This window comes from Phalacrocorax aristotelis, chromosome 5, assembly GCF_949628215.1.
Source record: "Phalacrocorax aristotelis chromosome 5, bGulAri2.1, whole genome shotgun sequence".
Classification (NCBI taxonomy): domain Eukaryota; kingdom Metazoa; phylum Chordata; class Aves; order Suliformes; family Phalacrocoracidae; genus Phalacrocorax; species Phalacrocorax aristotelis.
The window spans coordinates 8,024,623-8,045,314 of NC_134280.1; the positions used below are offsets into that span (position 1 = coordinate 8,024,623).

Sequence of the window (20,692 nt, forward strand, 5' to 3'; positions counted from 1 at the left end):
GCTTTCTATCTAGTAGTGCCTTTTTAAGTTACAAGAGCTTTTGTTTTGCTTTGCTTTTATCTTTACTATTTTTTATCCATGATTACTGATTGATTTGATTTTTCAGTGTATTTCTTTTCTAAAGTTTCTTACCTTTAGTAGTACCTATGAATAAGAAAATTTCAGAGAAGAAAATACATTTTTCTTCCGTTTCCGTTTTGAAACACTAGGCCTAGATGCATGTTTATATATCTGTTACTGTCTATGTCTAGTTTTTCTGTCCTTTGTTTGAAAGGTCATAGGTTGCTGCAAGTCTATGTTGTGATTAAATGCAAGACCAACTGCTTTTTAAGATTGTCTAAAATCATCTCTCTGTTTTTTTCAGAATCAGCTACATGGTTTAAAGGAACACTTAAAAATATTTTACAGGCTACTGTTGGATTGTCCCCCAGTATTATTTCTCAGTATATCTCTTCTGGGAGATGTGGCATCTTATTTTCAGTTGAATTTTTTTTTACTGTTTTCACTTCTGTTATAGGTCCTCACAGAACTGCAGTCCATTAGTTTACTTAATGTCCTAGTTTAACTTAAGCAAGTAGCATAAATCTTCGTTTATGTACTGAAGATATTAACCACTAATTTCTAAAGGCAGAGAAATGTAACAGAAATGGTTGACATGGAGAGTTCATGTTTTATGGAGCTATAGTTATTTGATAATTATCAGTATATTGGTTTTGACTTCAGTTATGGAAAACATTTATAAGAAGAGTTTTTCTTCAAGCTTTATTCATATTGGGCCATTTTGTTTTGAATAAGTTGCTGAATATCTTAGTGAGCATTCTGACTATTTCCTTGTAAGCACATAATAACTATCTATCGTTCTTGTATGCTACAGATAAGGGTGTAGAACTGTTCTAAGTACCAAACAGAATATCCTTTAATGACTCCAGATGTTGTAGTATCACTGTTGTTGTGAGACTGGAGTTAATCTGAATTCCTGTTATCAAACTTGTGACTAATTTGATCTTAAGATGGAGAGTTCAGAATTTAACATAAAGAAAAATTAAAAACTAGACAAGATGAAGTTAATCATAGCCTCTTTCAGGAGATCTACTTATTCTCTCTTGTTTTGTCACACTGACTTTGATAGATGCCTAATTAATTAAATCTGCATGTTAGAAAGTGAAATTCCATTCACATTTAGGTTTTTAGGGGTTTTTTTTGTTTTTTAGTCATGTCTAGGAATATTTCTCTGTTTAATTTTTATTTTAATTTGTACTTGGTGATTTGAAGCATGAAGTGCCATCAACAAGCGTGTCCATTGGTTGTAGTCCTTCAGATCACAGAGAACTGGGTATAAAAATAATTAACTCTTTAATGTGATTTCTGTGTCTATTCTCAGTAGATTATGGTTAGATAGTCAGAAGGAGGTGTTTGAAACAAGGCATAAGTCTCTTGCTAGTGTGAGAAAGAAATCTTTTATTCCAACATGTTCAGCAATTCATTTTAGATATATGAAATTATTATAATTTTGTGATAAATCTGAGTCCTTAAACCCTGCATCATAATCGATGAACATATGTTTCCAGTCTTAGAAAATAAAGGTGAAAAGTAATCCTTGGGTAAGAAGAATGGAATGGCTATTTAATGAATATGGATGGATGGAGGTGATCACACAGTTATTTTGATACATTTCAGCAATTAAATATGGAGTAGCTCTGTGAGTACTGTGTTTTTAGAGAACTGTTTCTTTTTTTAAAGTCATTGGTTTGTAATGTTTCAGAGTATATTTCACATCTGAGAAGTGCCAAAGGGGAAAGAGATGACTAAATGAAGATGCTAGCTCACAGAATAAGGTTCAGATGCAGGAAGTATGAATGAGAGATTGAGCCAAATGCTGCAGAGCCTTCATGGCCAGGGAGGCTTGTTTGGAAGTGATGCTGGAGGAACTGGGAAGCAATTCAAATGGAACAAAAAAACCGCATTGTCAGTAAGCGAATGTAGAATGTCTATCAGGAGAGGAACTGGGTGAGGTTTAAAAAATATATATTTCAGAACCGTAAAAAGCAATGGTAGTAACCTGAGAAATCACCTGGGCTTAAATATGGACTTTTAGTAGTAGGAAAAGAGAAGAAAATACAGATTTTGAGAAATGCAGAGCACAATTTGTTAGAATGGAAGAGAAGAACCAAGTGATATGAAGACTACAAGTGTAGGTAGTAGGTTGTCAACAGCGATGGAGAGAGGGGAAAATTAGTTTAGTGTCAGCTGTATGCAATGCAAGTTTGCAGCGGGAGAATCCACGATGAAAAAATGGTGTGTTTAGCTGGAAGCACCAGGGAGAGGGCAGAATGAAAGTGATCGGCTTTGAGTTTGTGAGACAAGCTGCTCTAATGCGAGTGAGAAAAAGTCAGGTCTTAAACAAGTATGAGTCAAATTCTGACTGACTTAATGGCAGTTGGAAGGATAGGAAGAGTGTTGGAGAAAAGCATGACAGCACAACCCTTCTCCTCTACACTCTTCTAGAGAATCATTAACACTGCAGATGTGGCAATTTAGTACATCTTACATTAGATTGAGGGTTGGTTTTTTTTTATTATTTGGGGTTTTTTTTAAATACCTAGCGTACTTCAAGAGCAAGGATATAATCTAGCTTAAATCTTCTGGAGCTCTATTTTTGGTGAAACAACCTTGATTATTTTTGCAAGGAAGTCAGCTCTCTTTGTTCTAGTTTTAGGACTGTGTGCTGTGATTACTGACACACAAACGTAATGGTTGCTTGCGCAGTCTTATATAAAAATGTACTAAGTTCAGATTCCTTAAATAACCCTTGGTTAAGATGTTAGTGCTAAAGTGTTGGCTTGTGAGTAGGAGGTAAATTATACGTTGTAGCGTTATATAAAACTGACTCACATGAGTAGGTGAGAATCCCAAGAATATCAGGACACCCACACTAGTGAAAGAAAGATGCGAGCTTCCTCTGTACAACATGTTCCAAAGACTGCATTAACAAAAACAGCTTTAATTTATTTGAGTAGTAACAAAATTTTTCAGTGGTTTAAGAAATAAAGTGCTACTGCTTTGACTGTTTGTCTTGGAAAATGCATTTCAAAGTGAAGGAATTTGTTCTGAAGAAGTTACCTGTGGTTTTGTTTTTTTTTTCCTGGATAAATAGCTGTTGAAAATTAATCAAAAAGTTAAATTATCCCTACAAGCAAGCAACAGTTGTATTGGATTGCTATACCCCTTCAGCTTTTAATCCTCCATGTAAGGAAGCAGAACTCTCTGGTTTAGAGAGGATATTATTGCAAAATATTTCTGTAGTTACAAGAAACCTCTACCACTGCCTGTATTACTTAATAGGATTCTTGGTTATACAGACCTTGGATACATGCCAGCATGTTGTTAATCGGCATTCTTGCAAGAGCAAAGTTCAAAATTAGATTTTTTTTGTCTTTGCAAAGATACCTTGCTAAAGTAGCCAGAATTAATAGAAGAAACTTGAACTGTATCATTTGCTTGATTACTATTGCTAACATGTCAAAAAGGGTGACCTGAATGTAACCCAGACACAGAAATAGAAATCACTTTCATTTAAACACTTTTTTCCTTCACTGAAACTTATCTTTTATGACACTTCTAGTATTAACTTCTTTCTGATGTAGACTATTTCGTGTGGCTGTATGACATATGCCACATGAGCTTAGCCTCAGTTTCCTTCTCCTTCTCCAATCAACTCATCTGCATAAATTTTTAAAGATCTGCTTCTCCTTCTGCTTTGCAAAGATGGTTCCAATATTCTTTACATCAACACAATCGGGAGCTCTTTCTGTGCTCTTTGAGGTTTGAAAAATTATGCTTTCTGACCTTCCTGACCAGAGCTTTCATAGGGCTAGCTTTTGGGTTTCTTCCTGAGTTCTTTCACCTGTTTTTTTGCTAACTTCTGGTTTCTCTCCAAGGTTTGCTGTAGTAAGAACCTGCAAGTGCACCTTTGCTTGGTGCTTGATACCTTTACAAGACTGTTCTGATAGTGCGTGCTAACTCATGAATATCTGGTTCTGGGGTTCTGACTCGTCCAGCTTTATGTGGTCCCAGCTTTATGTGGTTTAGGTGATTCTTTGCATTTAGAAGAAAGCTTCACAGTGATGGGTTTTGTGTATAACCTCAGATGCTTGCATTTGTTCTCTTGTGTGGAGTTCAACAATAAGGTTTTTGGACCTATGTGCACCTGAGGTGAACCAACACAGCAGACTTCTTGCTCTCTTCTCTGCATGCATATTCACTTACCAGGATACATTCTCGCACAAAGCTTCCTGGCTTGCTCTTTGTGTTTGCATTTTAATGGAAAATGTAGTTTTATTTTAAAGCTAATACATCTCAAAATGAAAGGGTTGTTAAGTCCTAGTGGAGACTAGACTATGTGGTTACCTTCTATTTATGAAAGGTACTATTGTGTCCAAAGCCCACTGCTAACCTTACAACTACAAACGGGTTATGAACAGTAAGAAGCCTGTAGCAGCATGTGCAATGCATCCCAATGAGATTCTGATGCTTTCTGTTACGAAGAAATAGCAGATTTCCTTGATAAATGGACAGAGATTTAAATGCTAGCCACAGGATTCACTATGAAGAAGGGAAACGTTTACAAATGAAATGGGAAAGCATCTGAAAGAATTTGCCATTGACTGTGTTGCTTTTTGTACGGTTGGACTTTGCTACTGGGAGTAAGTGTAACTGAGACATCTACAGTGAATTTTTTTTTTCCTGCTTTTCTGAAACTTTTGACCATGTGGGCTGAGCTTATAACAGGATATGAAACTGCGTATCATAGCTCTGATTTATATTCTTGGATAGAGCTATTATTAAGGTGTCATATGAACAGATGGGATATGAATGATGAAGCTCAGATTGGGTAACTACCAGTTGAGAGGAAATGACTAATTGAACTTTAGAGAACAAGAAGTCTGTCTTCTTGCAGTCAAAACACGTGAAACAAAAATACATATTTGTCCCTTCAGTGTAGCTGAAGATCTGTTTCTTCTGCTTTGACAGCATGGAACCTTTATGTTCATGTTGGCAGTAATATAGAACATACTGAAGTTTGTTTTAAGTAGAGGTTGCATATTTTTAAGATTATGTAAAGCAAAATCTGAAGTATTGCTTTTTAACAGCCTAATGCAACTATTAGGTATCTTATGAGTTCTGTGTGATCTGGGCTATAATGATAGGGAAGTTCTTTACATTTCAAACCTAGTTGTTTTGATTATAAACTGGGAATAGTTGATTATTTCCTTCTCAGTAATATAAGCTGCTTTTCACTGCACTAGAATCTAATGAAAAAATTTTGACTTCTCATACTTTGTAAGTACATTAAGCAGGCATCTTTAAGGTTCTTATTCTCAAACTGTGAAAACTACAGAGGATGAATACTCTAAAATGCATTAAATCCTAAAATAATTTAATATCCTCAATTTCCACTTACATTAACTTCTACCTGTATCATAAACTTATCTTGTGTATCATGTCAAAACGTTTATCAAGTGTAAGTGTCAATACTGTTAATTAATTGGCAATCAGCAATATTAAAACTAGCACTTCAGGAATTTGTCTATGAGCAGTGTGGCTCAAAGCAGTGATTCATGTTGCTAACTGTATCATAACAGAGTGCTTAACACATTCAGATACTCTAACTGGAGCTTTAGAAACAATTTTGTGCACCTGATTCATATCAGTCTGTGATATGTCTAGTCGAATGTTTAAATGACTAAAATGAATGTATAGGTTGCAAGTATAGGAAGAAAATCCCAAACTAATTATGACAAAGCTATTTCATCATTGGGTGAGGGAAGAGAATGAATACTTAAGTAAATAGCAAAATATCACTACAGATATATAACTTCTAAGCATATGGGTGTTTCTGTGGAATGTCTATTGTATTGGCACTGCAGAAACAAGAAAGATAAAACTGTGTTGATCACTATACCGTTATTATCTTTTAAGAGTGGTTATGTTACGGATAAAAAGTTGGCAGTTACTTCCATTCATTTACCAGCAAAAATATGATGAGTTTCTATAACTATTTAAAAGCCAGCAACTTTGTCGCTGCTACATAAGAAGTTGCACTTCAGATGTATTAAGTGGAAGTTAATAGACCTGAAAACAGAAGATACTCTATAGCAGCAAAGATTCTATGACCACAGCCTGATAACGAGCACGAAAAGGAAAACAGAACAACCTCTTATTCTTTGGCAGACACTCAAGTCATCAAAGTTTACGTGGCTACAGTTCACTCCAATTAAAGAAATATAATTTTATGGAAAAAACATGTGTTCCCGTGGTTGACATTTTAAAAATTTTTTATTTTAATTGCTATTTAGCTTCTAATTGCCAGAACAATTTGTAAATCCACCTGAAATTCTTCATTTTAGCTTTTTTTCCTGAAAAAAAGAGTGAGGGTCCAAATAGTTAATTCACATGTGCCAAAGAACAGTGCAGTAGGATCTTATGTATTCTCACTTTGATGTCTGTGTGTCTGAACTGGCATAATTAACATTTCATTATTTATGCAATTCTACTAAAATATAAGTTGATATGCTGAGATATACTGTATTTGTCAGCACAAGTTGGCAAGGAACATTTGTATTCCTGTCCTTTTTACCACATTTCCTTACTACCAGATGCTACTTGGATGCAATAAATTCAGTTATTGCTATATTTGTACATTTGATCTGACATCCTTATATTAAATATACTATATTGTTGAAGAAGGTCTTTGGTTTATTCTTGAGATGTCTCTGCTCTGTAGCTGGTTGTTATAGTCTGACTCATTTTCTGCATTTGTATAAGGAGTTTAAAAAACCCTGTAACACTAGGTTGTTGTGCACTCCAATTGTTTTCAGGCTTCAAACTGTTTTTAAAAGACCTGATTAATATACTGAAAGGAGTTGGTCTCTGAAAGAATCTGCAAAAAGAAAGACTTGTTTTGTAAACTTCACTTCAGGCAATTCAAAATGAGTATTGAATGAAAAAAAAATCAGTCTTTGAAGTGGGCAAAACCCAACATTATTTTAAAATTAGAGTAGTGTATTAGTTGTCTGCAAATAAATGTCTTTGCCCAGCCACAGATGACAGGCATTAAGGCCCCACAATCATGAGTTGCCAGTAAAAATAATTCTCTTCCTGCCTTTTTTCCTTTGTAAATCTGTGCAGACTTGGGAGGTTTGTTTTGTGATGTTGTCTTCCTTTGCTATCATTGCTCCATCCCTAACAATTTGGAGGGGGAGAGTGGTTACAAAGCATTGCAAGTAGATAGTTTGTTACTTATAAAAAATTATGTTATATAAGATAAAAAAGAATTCAAAATAGAAGTTAGTTGAAAGGAACTGATGAAATTGGTAGGCATGAAATTTACACTGGCAGATGGAGCGAGCAAACAGCAGTATACTGTGTTTCTCAGAATTATCGAGCATTCATCTTGCACACCGTGTCTGAAAAGTGCCAGTGTACATTTTCTGGTGAGATTTCTGTTTTGACCACAGAAATGTCCATTTTGGCCCTATGGCAAGGTGCGTGTTATTAGACATAATGACAGCTCTAATTTGATGGTGCTGCTACAAGCATTAATCATTAGTGTAAAGTGGCTGGGTTTTGTGCAGAAGACTTATGTTGTGGTTTTGGGTAGCTACACTAACTTCAGACTACCTGCCACTAAAAAAGCAGTTTTGTATTACTTTAGAAGATTTTCGGTATCAAAATAAAGAATGTTTATATTGTGGTGTGTTAAATTTTATTATAGACATAAAGACCTGGAAGATATTTTCTGATTTTTCATGGAAGGAATGCTGCATTTGAGTTACATGGTCCAGTGCGTATCTAGTTATGTGGCATAGGAGGAGAAGTTTCAGCTTCCTTAGAAGATGCAGTGGCTGGGAACAGACTGTGAAGAAGAATCCATCCAGAGCAATTCATCAAGGCTAGTTTGCGTCCATGAGTGAAAGCTATTGGGGATAGTAAGTGAAAAGCACAAGGCGGAAGGATAGGGGGAAAACAAGCAGTGGCCTGTGAAATTTATTCCCTTCCAGACGTTGAAGTATTTCATCATTTATGAGACTTGGAACTTTTTTCTGTCAGTAAACATTTATGAATTCTCAGATGAAGTGATTGACTGTATAGAGCTATCAGTCTATTGCTGTCACTTAGTTCAACCAACAGCATTCACTGCTGTATTTCTCAATCAATGGTTCGACTAAGCCTGTGCCCTCTGTGTGGCATTATGATACTGACTGGTGGGAGTTATTCTTCCAGGTTTTTTTTTACGACAATTTAGAAAGTTATACAATGCTTTAAAAACTTCCCAGTTCACTTAGCAGCTGGAGAATTCATCTAATTGCCAGTTACTTAACTGCAGCCCAAGCAGGTATTGCTATCAAACTTGAAGTTGCAGAAATTCACACTTTGCCTGTTTCAGATCTCGCCTTGGAAGTCCTGGCATTGATTTTGGTCAGAAGATACTTAGTAAATCTGTACCTTCATGCAGTCCAGGGTTGCTATAGGAGAAAAGGGAACTGTAATAGGTTGTCTCCTCATCTCTTTCTTGTCTTCAGAGTTTTTGCTTGGACTTTTGCCTTCCGCTGAATTTGTTAGTGTGTATGAATTTATGTGTTTTATCTACTAATTAGCAGAGGTATGGCAGCTCTTGTAATTCTTTAGATAATGCTTCTGAATTGAATGGGCTTGTTAGTTAGGCTTGGGGTTTTTTTGTTTGTTTTTGTGGGTTTTTTTCCAAGCTTGTAAAAGTTTGTAAAGTCGTGGAGGTAAAACTGTGAAATAGCTGAGAGCTTAGTTTGTGAAGTAGCTGAGGGTACACACTTGGAAAATTGCAGCATTATCGATTTAATGGTGTAACTAAATGTCCATCAAATGATTTCTTTTGTCCTTCACCCAGTCTCAAAGATTTGATGAAGAAGCTTGCATGGGCTGGAAACTTTTAAGTTCCCTAGGCCCTACCTGAGTTGAGTGTATGTACTAAACCACTGAAATAAACTAAATAGCTTAAAATAGGTATAAGGAATTCCTATCAACGATTAAATTTAAAGTTTAGAAAATTTAAATATGCTGAACAGAATTTAATAGTTTGGACTGGGCTCGTGGAGTTGTGGTTGTCTTTACGTGGAGTAGCATTAACTAAGTGACTCCAAAATAGGGAAAAAATGAAGTTCATTTTCTAATACTTTAGCTAGTACAATTGGTGGGGGAGAGGGAATGTCTGTTTCTATTTCAAAACAAATGTGACAGCTCTGGAAAGCAGTTTTTAAAAATCAGTCTGACATATAAATAATCCTTAATTATGAAGCAGCAAAAACATCACTGTTTCTGAAAGACAAAAAAAAAATTGAAGATGCACTTCTTGCCTTGAAGATGTCTCTTAAGATGACAATATAGCACTAGACTGAAGCAGCAATTCAATTTTACAATGCAAGTTCTTCAGTAATGGTAACGAATTACATATACGTTTTTAGAACTTGCTTTCAAATTCTTATGAAATTTACTTTTTATAGTTGATATCTGTAGGAATGAAGTGTACCTTTTTTCCTTTCACTGATTCAGTAAATCCATAAGTTAAATTTATAGTAAAAAATTCTTAAGTATGGGTTTATCTGTAATATTTACTATTAACTTCTGCTTTTTCCCCCTCTCTTCTTGTTTCTTATTTAGGTGTATGATTGCTGATGAGGTAAGTGAAGTTCCTGTTCCTCTAACACCATTTTTCTTGGTTTACTGTACTTCATGCAAATGTGCCTTTTTTTGTTTGAGAGATGTGGGCAGAAAGGTTGGTAATGAAAGAAGCCTAATTCCTGTGATATTCAGCAGATATTCTGAAAATATGTAAGTGGGGGAAAAAATGAAACCTGACATAAGCTTAAAAGAATCAAGAAAACTTAGAAGGTTACTTTTAATTGTATTTTGGTAGGTTAAATCTCCTGTATTAAATCTTAAAAATATTAACTCAGTTGATTTTTTTTTAAACAGTTTATAATTGCATAGCTAGCTATTTTTATGGATTAGGATACATTCCTGGCCCAAAGAGGCAGATTTGGAATGGATATGCCTTCCAAAGATTAGTTTTCTTAAATGCACTGATCAAGTAGTAATAGTTAAATCCATTACTTCCATACATATGAAAATTTATATTTTATTCCACATTAGGGAAATTTGAGTCCAGCATTTCTTCCCAGAGATAAAACTTATGTTTTATAATATTCTTGATGTATTGTTAGTATAAAACCTTACAGAGAAGGAGGTAATGTTTGGGGATTTGGGGATAGTCTCCCAATTCTAATTTGGGTTTTCTTGAAACACTGGAGGGGAGAGGGAGAGAGCAAGCGAGATGGATTAATGGGACTAAAGCATCTCCTCATACTATAAAAGACTCATTACAGCTGGAGATAAACTATCCTGGGATAGAGTGTGAAATTTCCGGAAACTGTGGAGAACACAAAAGCATTCAGGAGAGGATAAAAGGGAAGCTTGGGAAAAACCAAAATATCAGGACTAGCTATGTGTTTATTAAAACAAAGTTTCTTATTTCCCTCCTTGAATGAGAAAATAAACTGTGTACAATTAAGTTAGCAACAAAAGGTACTGCAAGATATATTTATTCCAAAGTAAATAATGTGTATTTCATAATGACAATAAGTCTGGCACTGGAGGAAGTATTGTGCAGTGTTGGGTATCTGCCCTTGTCGACATATCTCTAAAATAAGAAGAAAATGTTGGTAAAACACAACATCAGTACTGTGAACTTGACTACAAAAGAAGTTATGTATGAAAACTAGAGATCATATAATCACTATACATATACCTGGATTATATAATTATGTAAGGATTAAAGTACAATACTAATAGTATCTTTTTGAAAGGTATTCTAAAAATATGTTGCCGTTCTTTCTTGCAGTGGGGACAGCCAATGTTTTTTCCCCCAAAATTTCAGCTTTTCCATGTCATACATTTCCATGACTGAGAATGATGTGTTTAAATCAAAACCCAAGACCGTAATATTTTCTACAGGTTTTTTTGTCTCTTGCATCCTTACGATCTAGACTGGTGATCAACTTTATGGGATCTAGATTCAGTTATGGGTCCGCTACTGCCTTTTATTCCCTGCTTTTTATTCCCTCTCATTTCCACTCAGTTGCCCGGACCATCTGCAGCCCACCAGTGGCTGGGTAGTCTGAGTTAGGGAGGCAACTGTGGCAACAAACTAAAAATGCATGGATTGTTTGGTTTGGTTTTTTGGGGGGTTTGTTTTGTTTTGGGTTTTGTTTGTTTGTTTTTTTCCACGTGGATTTGTTTTCAGCTGGCTCAAGCGCTACTGGCGACACAAGGTGGGCTTGCAAGAAAACTTTAATGAAAACTTGGCAGATTTTAATGAAAACCTAGTATCGAAGTAGTTCTCAGATTATTTTTTTTTCTAGTAATAGAAGAAATAATTATGTTTTCTGGGAAATCTCCTTGTGATATTATTACATCAATACATTTAAATTCAATACTGAGGATATAAGTAAAGTTGTTCTTTTATGTCTGTACCATGAGTAGTTAGATAGCAGCAAATCCACTCAAATATCCACTGTACTCTGTGGAAAACCTGAACAGATCATCTTTAAGGCCAGTCTCTGCTTTAGTGCTTAACAGAAATCTGGAACTATCTCTTGCCATGTGAACAAGTAGAGAAAATAGCAGCATTCTTTGACAAAATCTTGGGGGTTTTATTTTTTAAACAAAACCCTAAATTCTGAATCTTTTATTCATCTGTTGCTATCTATATTCATATCTCGTTAGATGGGGAGCATTCCTACCTCAACAATATGAAGCAAGTACTTTCTTGTTAAATACATGTCTGTGTTGTATCTTTACCCTTCACCTTCTTGTACATCAGAATTCTCCACTAGGTGGACTTCCTCTTCTGTGTTACAGAATAAAGAGAAACTATCAGCTCCGGTGAATGACAGCAGTAGTTTCTTTTCATTGACCTACTGGTTCAAAAGCAGAGTTCTTCATATAGATCCTTTGACCTTCAGTTGCCTATGCAACTTAGGACAAAGTTGTCATTTTTATGTTAAGACAACATCACATATTTTTCTGTCCTTTGAATGGTCTGTTTTGGGTAGCTTAACAAGTTAGAGTTTGATCTTTATAGTCTACCCTAGTAAGGCCCTGAACAGAAAATCTTCTGAAGTGAAAGGAAATGCTTCCTTTAGCTTTAACAAGCTAACCAGATACAACATAATAATTAATCCATTTAACGAGAAGCATCTTCTTTCCTAAAAGATGATATGTGGTAACAAATTGACAATGAAATAGATACTAGGTAACTAGCTTTTTGGCTTTGTTTCCTTTATCCAGTTCTATCTTTGCAAAATATTTTTGGCTTTTCTGAATGGAATATGCTTTCTGAGCAGAGACTTATATTTTTAATTTTTTTCTTTTCACAGATGGGGCTAGGTAAAACAATTCAAGCAATTGCCATTTCCTATTACTATAAAAACGAATGGCCTCTCTTAATTGTAGTGCCCTCATCTCTGAGGTACCCTTGGGTTGATGAGATGGAGAAGTGGATTCCAGAACTCTCTCCAGATGATATTAGCATCATTCAGAACAAAACTGATACTGGGTAAGTAAAGTTCATTTTACTTCTATAGAAAGGCTTGTTCAACCCCCCTGCTCAAGCAGGACCACCCTGAGCTGGTTGCCCAGGACTGTGTCCAGGTGGTTTTTTTTTTTAGTATCTTCAAGGATGAAGACCCTGCAACCTTTCTGGGCAACCTGTTCCAGTGCTCAGTCACTGCAGTAAAAAGAAGTGTTTCCTGATATTCAGAGGGAATGTCCTGTGTTTCAGTTTGTGCCCATTTTCTCTGGTCCTGGGCATGACAGAAAGGAGCCTGGCTCTGTCCTCTTTACAGCCTCCCTTCAGGTATTTGTATACATTAATAAGATCCCCCCTGAGCCTTCCCATTGCTAAACAGTCCCAGTCAACCTTTCCTCACAGGAGAGGTGCTCCAGTCCCTTAATCATCTTCATGGCCCTTTGTACTCCTTCCAGTACATCCATGTCCCTCTTGTACTGAGGAGCCCAGAACTGGACACAGCACTCTAGGTATGGCCTCACTACTGCTGAGTACAGGGGAAGGATCACCTCGCTCAGCCTTCTGGCAGTACTTTGTCTAACAGCTGAGGATACCATTCACCTCCTTTGTTGCAAAGGCCCATGGCAGGCTCATGTTCAACTTGGTGTCCACCAGGACCCCTGGGTCCTTTACTGCTAAGCTGCTTTTTAGCTGGGTGACCCCCAGGATGTACTCCCCAGCTGCAGGACTGTGCACTTCTCCTTGTTGAACTTCATGAGTCAGCACATTTCTCCAGCCTGTCGAGGTCCCTCTGGGTGTCAGCAAGACCTTCTGGTGTATCAGCCACTCCTCCCCATTTTGTATTACTGTGTTATGGTAATTACTCATCTCCTTTGAAATTGAGAGGTCAGGGTTTTGCAAAGTAGCAAGTGCTTGTCTGTTGAAAATTACTTTGGTGTGTCTCAAATTGAACAGATACAGTTATTTCTCAAGTCTGATGAATTAGCTTGTATTCATTAGCTTCTGTAAAGCATTTTGAACACATTTTTGGAAAATGTCTGGTATACATTACAAAATAAGGAAGTAATTATGGTTAAAATTCTATTTAGTGCACTGAGAAAATTTATAAGTTAGAATAAGTATTCTCTAAATAACTGAAAAAGGTCATCATGACCTAGGCTTTCTATCTTTAGATTTAATAGCATGAATTCGTCAAAGAGAGACTACAAGTCGTGTGTTATTAGAATAACTCTCTCATTACACTGAATTACAAGGGTATTTTTAAAGTCTGCTTTACTGTAAGTGACTTTGTTGATTTCATGGTAATGTCTAGATGTTGTTCTAAAACTTCTGGGTAAGGGACACTGATCTTCACATTGTCTGGAGAGAAAGTGACTTGACCGCCAAGATGTGCAGATGAGACAGTAGCTTGGAACCTTCCTTGTGGTAACCGGAGAAATCCAACTGAAAATGTATTTTAAAAGCTTTATCAAGGGGTAGTTGCTACTAATAACCAAAGTTTAAGTTTAGCATAGGAATTTGGAAACTAAACTAAGGGTTCAGTAAGCCTTTTTTTTTTTTTAAGCTATTTAGCTGCAGTGCACACAAACTTAATGCTTTTAGTGATGAATGCAGAAAGAAGAAATGTGGAATAAGGGAAATGTTGGCAAAAGTAAACAGCAAACAGAATTTATCTTTTAAGATTTTCAAAAGCACTAGGTCTTAACCATTATCACTTACTTTTATTTGACAGCAAGGGAAGAGGAAAACTTGGGTTTCTGCTTGTTTAACTCCCAGGAGACTTCCTAGTGATAACTGAGGTAGCTGCTGAACTAATTAATATTTTAACATTAAAAAGTGTTTTATGCATTTGCAAGTAAACGCAAATGCAAAAATACAGCTGCCAGACTTGGTTTAGCATTTTGTTAAATTTGCTTCCATATGTTCAGCTTTGATTTCTCTCAATTCAATACTTTGCTTTTCTTCAAAACTTCAGCAATGAAATTTACTGCTTGAATGTTAACTTCTTAATTTAAACAGGTTATAATATACTTAGACATCAATTTAGGTTCTTATAATTTCTAACTAAATTTGAAATTGGATGTTTCTTTAATAAATTTGTTCCTCTAAGAATAAATAATCTGTTTTTTTTTTTTTATCCGCCCTTCACAAAGGGCAAGGGAAATTCTTGTTGTCCTGGTTACTACATTTATCTCTACAGTGATAGGCAGAGTCTGTAGTGCATTGACCACAGTGTCAGTTCTCTAACCATTGCCTCTTCTTCCATATCCAGAAGCATGAATGTACCCATGCACATACTTTCTTCTTCTTAAATACTCAAGGAGACTTCAACTTAGTTGGTTTTTTGGATCTGTTGCTACTGGTGAACAAATGAAAACCATGCCAGCAGAGCGGTAGTGTCTGACAGATGGGTTGACCAGCTATGACTCACATTCTGGTGACTTGTTTGTCTAAACACTTTAAGAGTTCCTGTGCTGCCCATAGGCTCACAGTGCTCTCTAGTGATTTTTAAAGTCAATTCATGCCTTGGGCCTATATATGTATTTAAATTATAATTATATATTTGTGTTTAAATTTATTGTAAGAAGTTCCATTCCAACTAAATACTAATTCTTCATCTTGTGCCTTGTTGGTTTTCTGCTTCCAGTTTTTCTGTTTTCTTCATACTCTGAGCAAAAAAGCTGGATAGACAACTCTGATGTGAATGGTTTTTTCAGGTGGTGAGGTTCAGCCCAGACTGTATTTTTACAGTACCCAAATACTCGGAGACAGTCTAGTTAGTCATCTTAGGCTGCTGGTAAGGCGACTCTCTGTACACAGGGCAGTAGATAGCTTGCATAGAGACATCATTACTTCAGGTGTTTCGGTGCTGTTTACAGAGTGTGCTTTTAATGATCTGGCTTGTGCGTGTAACTTTTTACCCAGAAAGTGGATTTGTCCAACGCAACGCTCCTGGAAGGGAGCACGAGTTGAAGCAATGCAACCAGATAAATTAACTTCCTTTTAAATGCAGTGCGTGTCTTCTGAAAATGGTTATGAAATGTGTGTGATTTATAAATGTGAGATGCTAGAATGTTTTAAACACCAAAAGCTGTTGTTGCTACCCTGACAGCCCACTAATTAATCAATCTGAAAGGTGCCATACACACTTTCTTAAAAAAAATCATTTTGGTATAATTCCTCTGCTATATTAATTTTCCTATAATGAAAATTTACTAAGAAAACTTTTGGATTTTTTCTTTTAGGAGAATATCAACCAGCAAAGTAACGATTCTGGGGTATGGCCTGTTAACTTCTGATGCACAGACTTTAGTAGACACTTTGTACCGGCAGAACTTTAAGGTAGTTGTGATTGATGAATCACACTATATGAAATCCAGAAATGCCACACGCACCAAGATTTTGCTGCCAATTGTGCAGAAAGCTCTTAGAGCTATTCTTCTTACTGGAACTCCTGCTCTAGGAAGACCCGAAGAGGTATTTGATGTATTGTGTTTTGGTTTGGGTTTGGTTGGTTGGGGTTTTTTTTGTTTGGTTTTTTTTTAAGGATGGTATCAGTAATATGTGAACAATTTTGTAGTTCTCTTGAATATATACAGGTACATGGGTTATGACATCAAACAGTGCGCTAGCTGCATTAGGAAGCACAAATATAAGAAACTAAACCACTGTCTTAGTTTGAGTTTATCATATTAATATTTACAAACTTGTTTCAATCTCATGCACAGGTGACTTGAGACAGTGTTTCTTACGAGAAATTAATCTCACATGTAGCAGACTGACTGTTGGGTGAAACAGAAAATAAAGAGCCTAAGCAGAGAAGTATTTGTTCCTACTGGATAGGAGAGTCCTTGGTAGACAAGAAGTTATATTAAATCTTCTATTTTATCATCTGATATAGGAAGTCCTTGGTTTATTGCTGGTCTTTTGAATATTCCTAATGTTCTCTTGTACTGATAAGTGGGGAAAAATATATATATCCTGTGTTTTTTGCGGCCCAGAAAGACAAATTTTCCCTTGAAGGAAGTTCAACTTATGGAACTGGGGAGGGAGGAGCAGAGAAGAAACAAAAAACCACTTAGGTTTTATACTGAACCCAAGAAAACTGCCTTTCTTTATCAAATGTAGAAATAAGTGCAATGTAAGAGCTGATATGTATCCAGGGAACTTATAAGGGTTATTATATAAATTTTATATAAATAATAAACTTTAGAGTTTCTTGTTGTGTAAATAGAAATTATATCAAGACCCTTTAATTATTTGATTTGTTCAGAGAGGTTATAACTTGAGAAAGGTATCCACTGTATGAAAAAGGTTTTGGTATATTATGAGTGTTTGCGTAAAGCTTTAAAACAAATGTTTGTATCTATGGGTGTGGATAATTGTGAAACTTCCTGTCCATGTACCAAAGACATTGCAAACAGTCCTGGGAGAACTGAAGTTAGCAAGTGTTACACTTTTATATGGTGCATTGATACCAAGACCAGTAAGCAACATTGCTAAAGGTCTTCAGAGGAAATTCCATACAAGTTCTCCTTGATCACAGTAATGGGGTCAAATTTAATGATCATTGGAAAACAATTTGAGACAATTTTATAGTGATACGGAAGTTCTGCCATGGCTTATAAGACAGAGTATAAAAAGCATTATTCATTTATATTTATGTACATTCATAGGAAAAAACTAAAAGCAATTTCTTGGTTGGCCTGAATATATGTCAAAACAACAGAATTTCACTTGGGCAAATAAATTGGGTTTGGTTTCAGGTTTTTTTCTTAATACTGCTTTTTAATTTTATAACTTCTGTCTTGAAAGAAGCCTGTGATGAACAAATTTAGGCTGTAGTAATTTTCTTTTTGGGAGAGGTCACTAGCATATGATTAGGTAATATGAAAGCTTAAATGGCAGAAGTGACATACAGTAGACTTAAGAGGATAGCAGGGAAATGCATTTCGGAGTCTTCCATATTACTGTTGGCTGTATGCTACCCCTGCTATGCCTCAACAGTGCGTCTTGGATCTAGCAGCGATCTCTGAATCTAGAAAGCTTTGACAGTAAAACAGCTTGTAAAGTAGGGTTCTTTCTGGCTAAGGTTGTCTAAACTGATATTTACCTCCTGTTACTCAACCGGGAAGAAAGGTGTGAAATTTCTGGTCTGTATTGACATTGTCTATTTTTTGAAGTAAAACTTAAGAATGAGTAGGTTTTTCATGTATTTTAAGAAGGAGACTGTTCATGGAATACCTGCACTGAAGCTTTGGAGAAGCCCATGTACCTGGCAAATGACAAAAATTGTATTTCTAGAAATAGCATCTTCTCATCGGTGTTTTCTTGTTCAGTATGAATCTTTTCCAAGTCATCAGCACTGTGTTCAGGGTGCTGTGTTCTTTGAGGGCTTCCCACAACCGTCCTGTCTCAAGACACAGGCATATTCCTATGGAATGTCTTTTGCATGTGTGCCAAGCCATCTATTTTTTGTGCAACTCTTGAATATAAACCTAACACAAGAATCATGTAACAATTATTTCTGAGTAGTCTTACATTTGCAGGCAATTTTTCTCTATCACTATTTTTTTTTATACAGCTTTTCATGCAGATTGAGGCACTGTTTCCAAGAAGATTTGGAACTTGGAGTGAATACGCCAAAAAATACTGCAATGCTCGTGTCAGGTATTACTGTACTTGCTCATCTATTTTCCTGTGAGTGTCTTGTCATGTGAAGTGAGAAAATCAGTAAGTAATGCCTCTAGTGCTGTACCATACCATCTTTCTCGGAAGACCAGGGTGAGATACCATCTCATCCATCAAAGGTGATTGCAGAAAATTAAATTGACAAGAGACTTTATTTGAGGGTAAAATTGGAGGCCATTAAAGTTTGAAATAAAGTTTAAGTGCCAGGATTCTGTTAAGTAAAATGATTTACAAATTTACTGTCATTGGTATGAAGTCTATAGCTTTTACCTTTTAGAGCTGGAATTTGGGCTATAGCTGATGCTGTCTTATGCTCATATCATGTAACAATTTGCATCACACTTTACTACTGGATCAAGTCTTTTTGCTATCCTATCATACTTGGGTGGAAAGAAGTCCAATACTTGCCTCTGTATTTTACATATTGACTGGGTGAAAGTAAAGGTACCAAACTCCCAAAAGCACAGTAGTGTGTAATTCTGTTTGAGGGATCAGATATAGGCATAGTAAGTTCTTGTCCACCACCTTGCCTCCAATTTGCTCGGTAACGTTGCTCATTACACATTTTTCCGCATGTGTGCCCAATGAATGTTAACCCATTTTTATCCCTTGCATGTTTCACGTGCTTTAAGTTGTTAACTTACGGAGGATTCATTTTCCTTCTGACTTGCTTCCCTTGGCTTTAGTTTAATGACTGGTTTCTCTAGCTGTATTCTAAAATAGAGGGTATAGAAGAAGCTTGGATTTAAAATGCTTAGTTTTATCCATCTGAACCTATGTTACAATTGGGAATGAAATAAGTTGTGAGAAGGGAAGAAACTCTAGAAAATTTCTTAGCTAAAAAATTTCTTATCTACAATTTGCATATATTCAAAACAATAGATTTTGTCAGCTAAATTGGCTAACATTTAGATTTAATTTTTACAGTAATAATTACATGGTTTCATTTTCATATAACTTGTTTTTCTCCCTCTGTCATATGCATTTTTATCAGCATTTAACTTCAAATAACACTGAAGAGTGCTGTCTAATTTTCAGACAGAGAAATGCTATTTTTTCCATGGTGTTTTGACGGATTGCATCTGTAATTTTCACACCACAAGTGTGCGTGGGTACAGCATGGTTAGCTACTCAATCATAGATGATTATCTTATTTTTGGAATACCATAAATGTAATAAAAATCAAGTTCAGGGTTTGGCAAGCTTTCAATAAATAACTTTGTCTTCATGACTTGGCTGAAACAAAACATCCTGTGGTAATAAACTTGATAGGATTATTTTATGCAGCACTTTCTGTGAAAATGTGGGGTTTTTTACTTAGGTGTTCATAGACACCTGTTTCTAAGGATCAGGTCCAAAGTATTTCTGTGAGGTTTTGCCTACCATTTCTTTTATATCCCCAGTGCTCCAGCTGGAGGGAGGAAACCTTTCTAAGGACAGCCATATAAATAGACCAAAGAAGGGATATGAGCAAAAGATGTTGCTCTTTTCCGTCTATGTAGCATTCCGAGTGTGTCATGCCAATATTTCACCGGTGTAGAACGAATCCCTCAGCCTCTTTCCCGAATTATTATAGGCAGCCAACCAGAACACTGTTGATAAGCTCCATAAGGCTTAAAATTGTCTACTTTATTTTATTTTAAAAATTACCAGTAAATTACATGCTTGCAGCATATTCTCCTGGCCTTGGAAAATGCTACCTGGGCTTTTTTCCAAAGGCAGCAAAATCTGTCATGCTCATTATTTTGTTATCTCTTGGCAATGTTGACAGAGAAAAGCTGCTGTTCCTGCTGCAACACTTCCTTAAAAACAACACAGCAAAGAAAGAACAAGGAAGACTAAGTTAATAAATCCTTCCTCCTTTAAACCTTTAGCTTTTTAACCTTAAACCTACTTCCTCGATTTAACCTTGTTCATAGAAGAGTACTGCGTTTAAAGATGGTACCTTAAGCTTTAAATCCTGTCTCTGAATGTAACTAGGAGGGAATTCTCGGGGAGGGAAACAAAGGAATATTAATGGTGATATTTGCAGCTTTCATGACAGCTTCCCTGTCAGTCGTTCCCCTCTGTAATATAATAGAGCATTCTCATGGTGCTATATTCTTCTCATTAGTCCATTGAAACAAGAGGTATAAAATTATACCTGAAACTTCTGCTTCCTATAGAAAGGGAATTGTAGCAGGGATGATATAGAGGACTGCATGCGTCTGATGGGTGGCAATACCTGCGGGCAGCAGCAGCTGCGGGGAGGTTGCAAGGGTCTGACTTTAGCATTGGAAGGAATCAGACAAAGCAATCATCTCTGGCGTAAACAGAATCACCAAGTGGTGTTATCCAGCACGCCTTCATATCTAATAGCGCATTTTAAAATTAATTATG

The 20,692-nt window shown here is 36.1% G+C and overlaps 1 protein-coding gene across 9 annotated transcripts in view; it reads left to right on the top strand.

The window, feature by feature from the left end:
- Positions 1-20,692, top strand: part of ZRANB3 (zinc finger RANBP2-type containing 3) — a 53,909-nt gene that overhangs the window by 14,517 nt on the left and 18,700 nt on the right. For 7 of the 9 annotated variants that reach the window (XM_075092859.1, XM_075092858.1, XM_075092854.1 and 4 more), the window contains 4 exons: positions 9,694-9,712; positions 12,471-12,649; positions 15,868-16,099; positions 18,207-18,292. In XM_075092859.1, the coding sequence (XP_074948960.1) occupies positions 9,694-9,712; positions 12,471-12,649; positions 15,868-16,099; positions 18,207-18,292 (516 nt within the window). The remainder of the gene's footprint in view (positions 1-9,693; positions 9,713-12,470; positions 12,650-15,867; positions 16,100-18,206; positions 18,293-20,692) is intronic. The other 2 variants (XM_075092861.1, XM_075092862.1) reach the window with 1 other exon arrangement.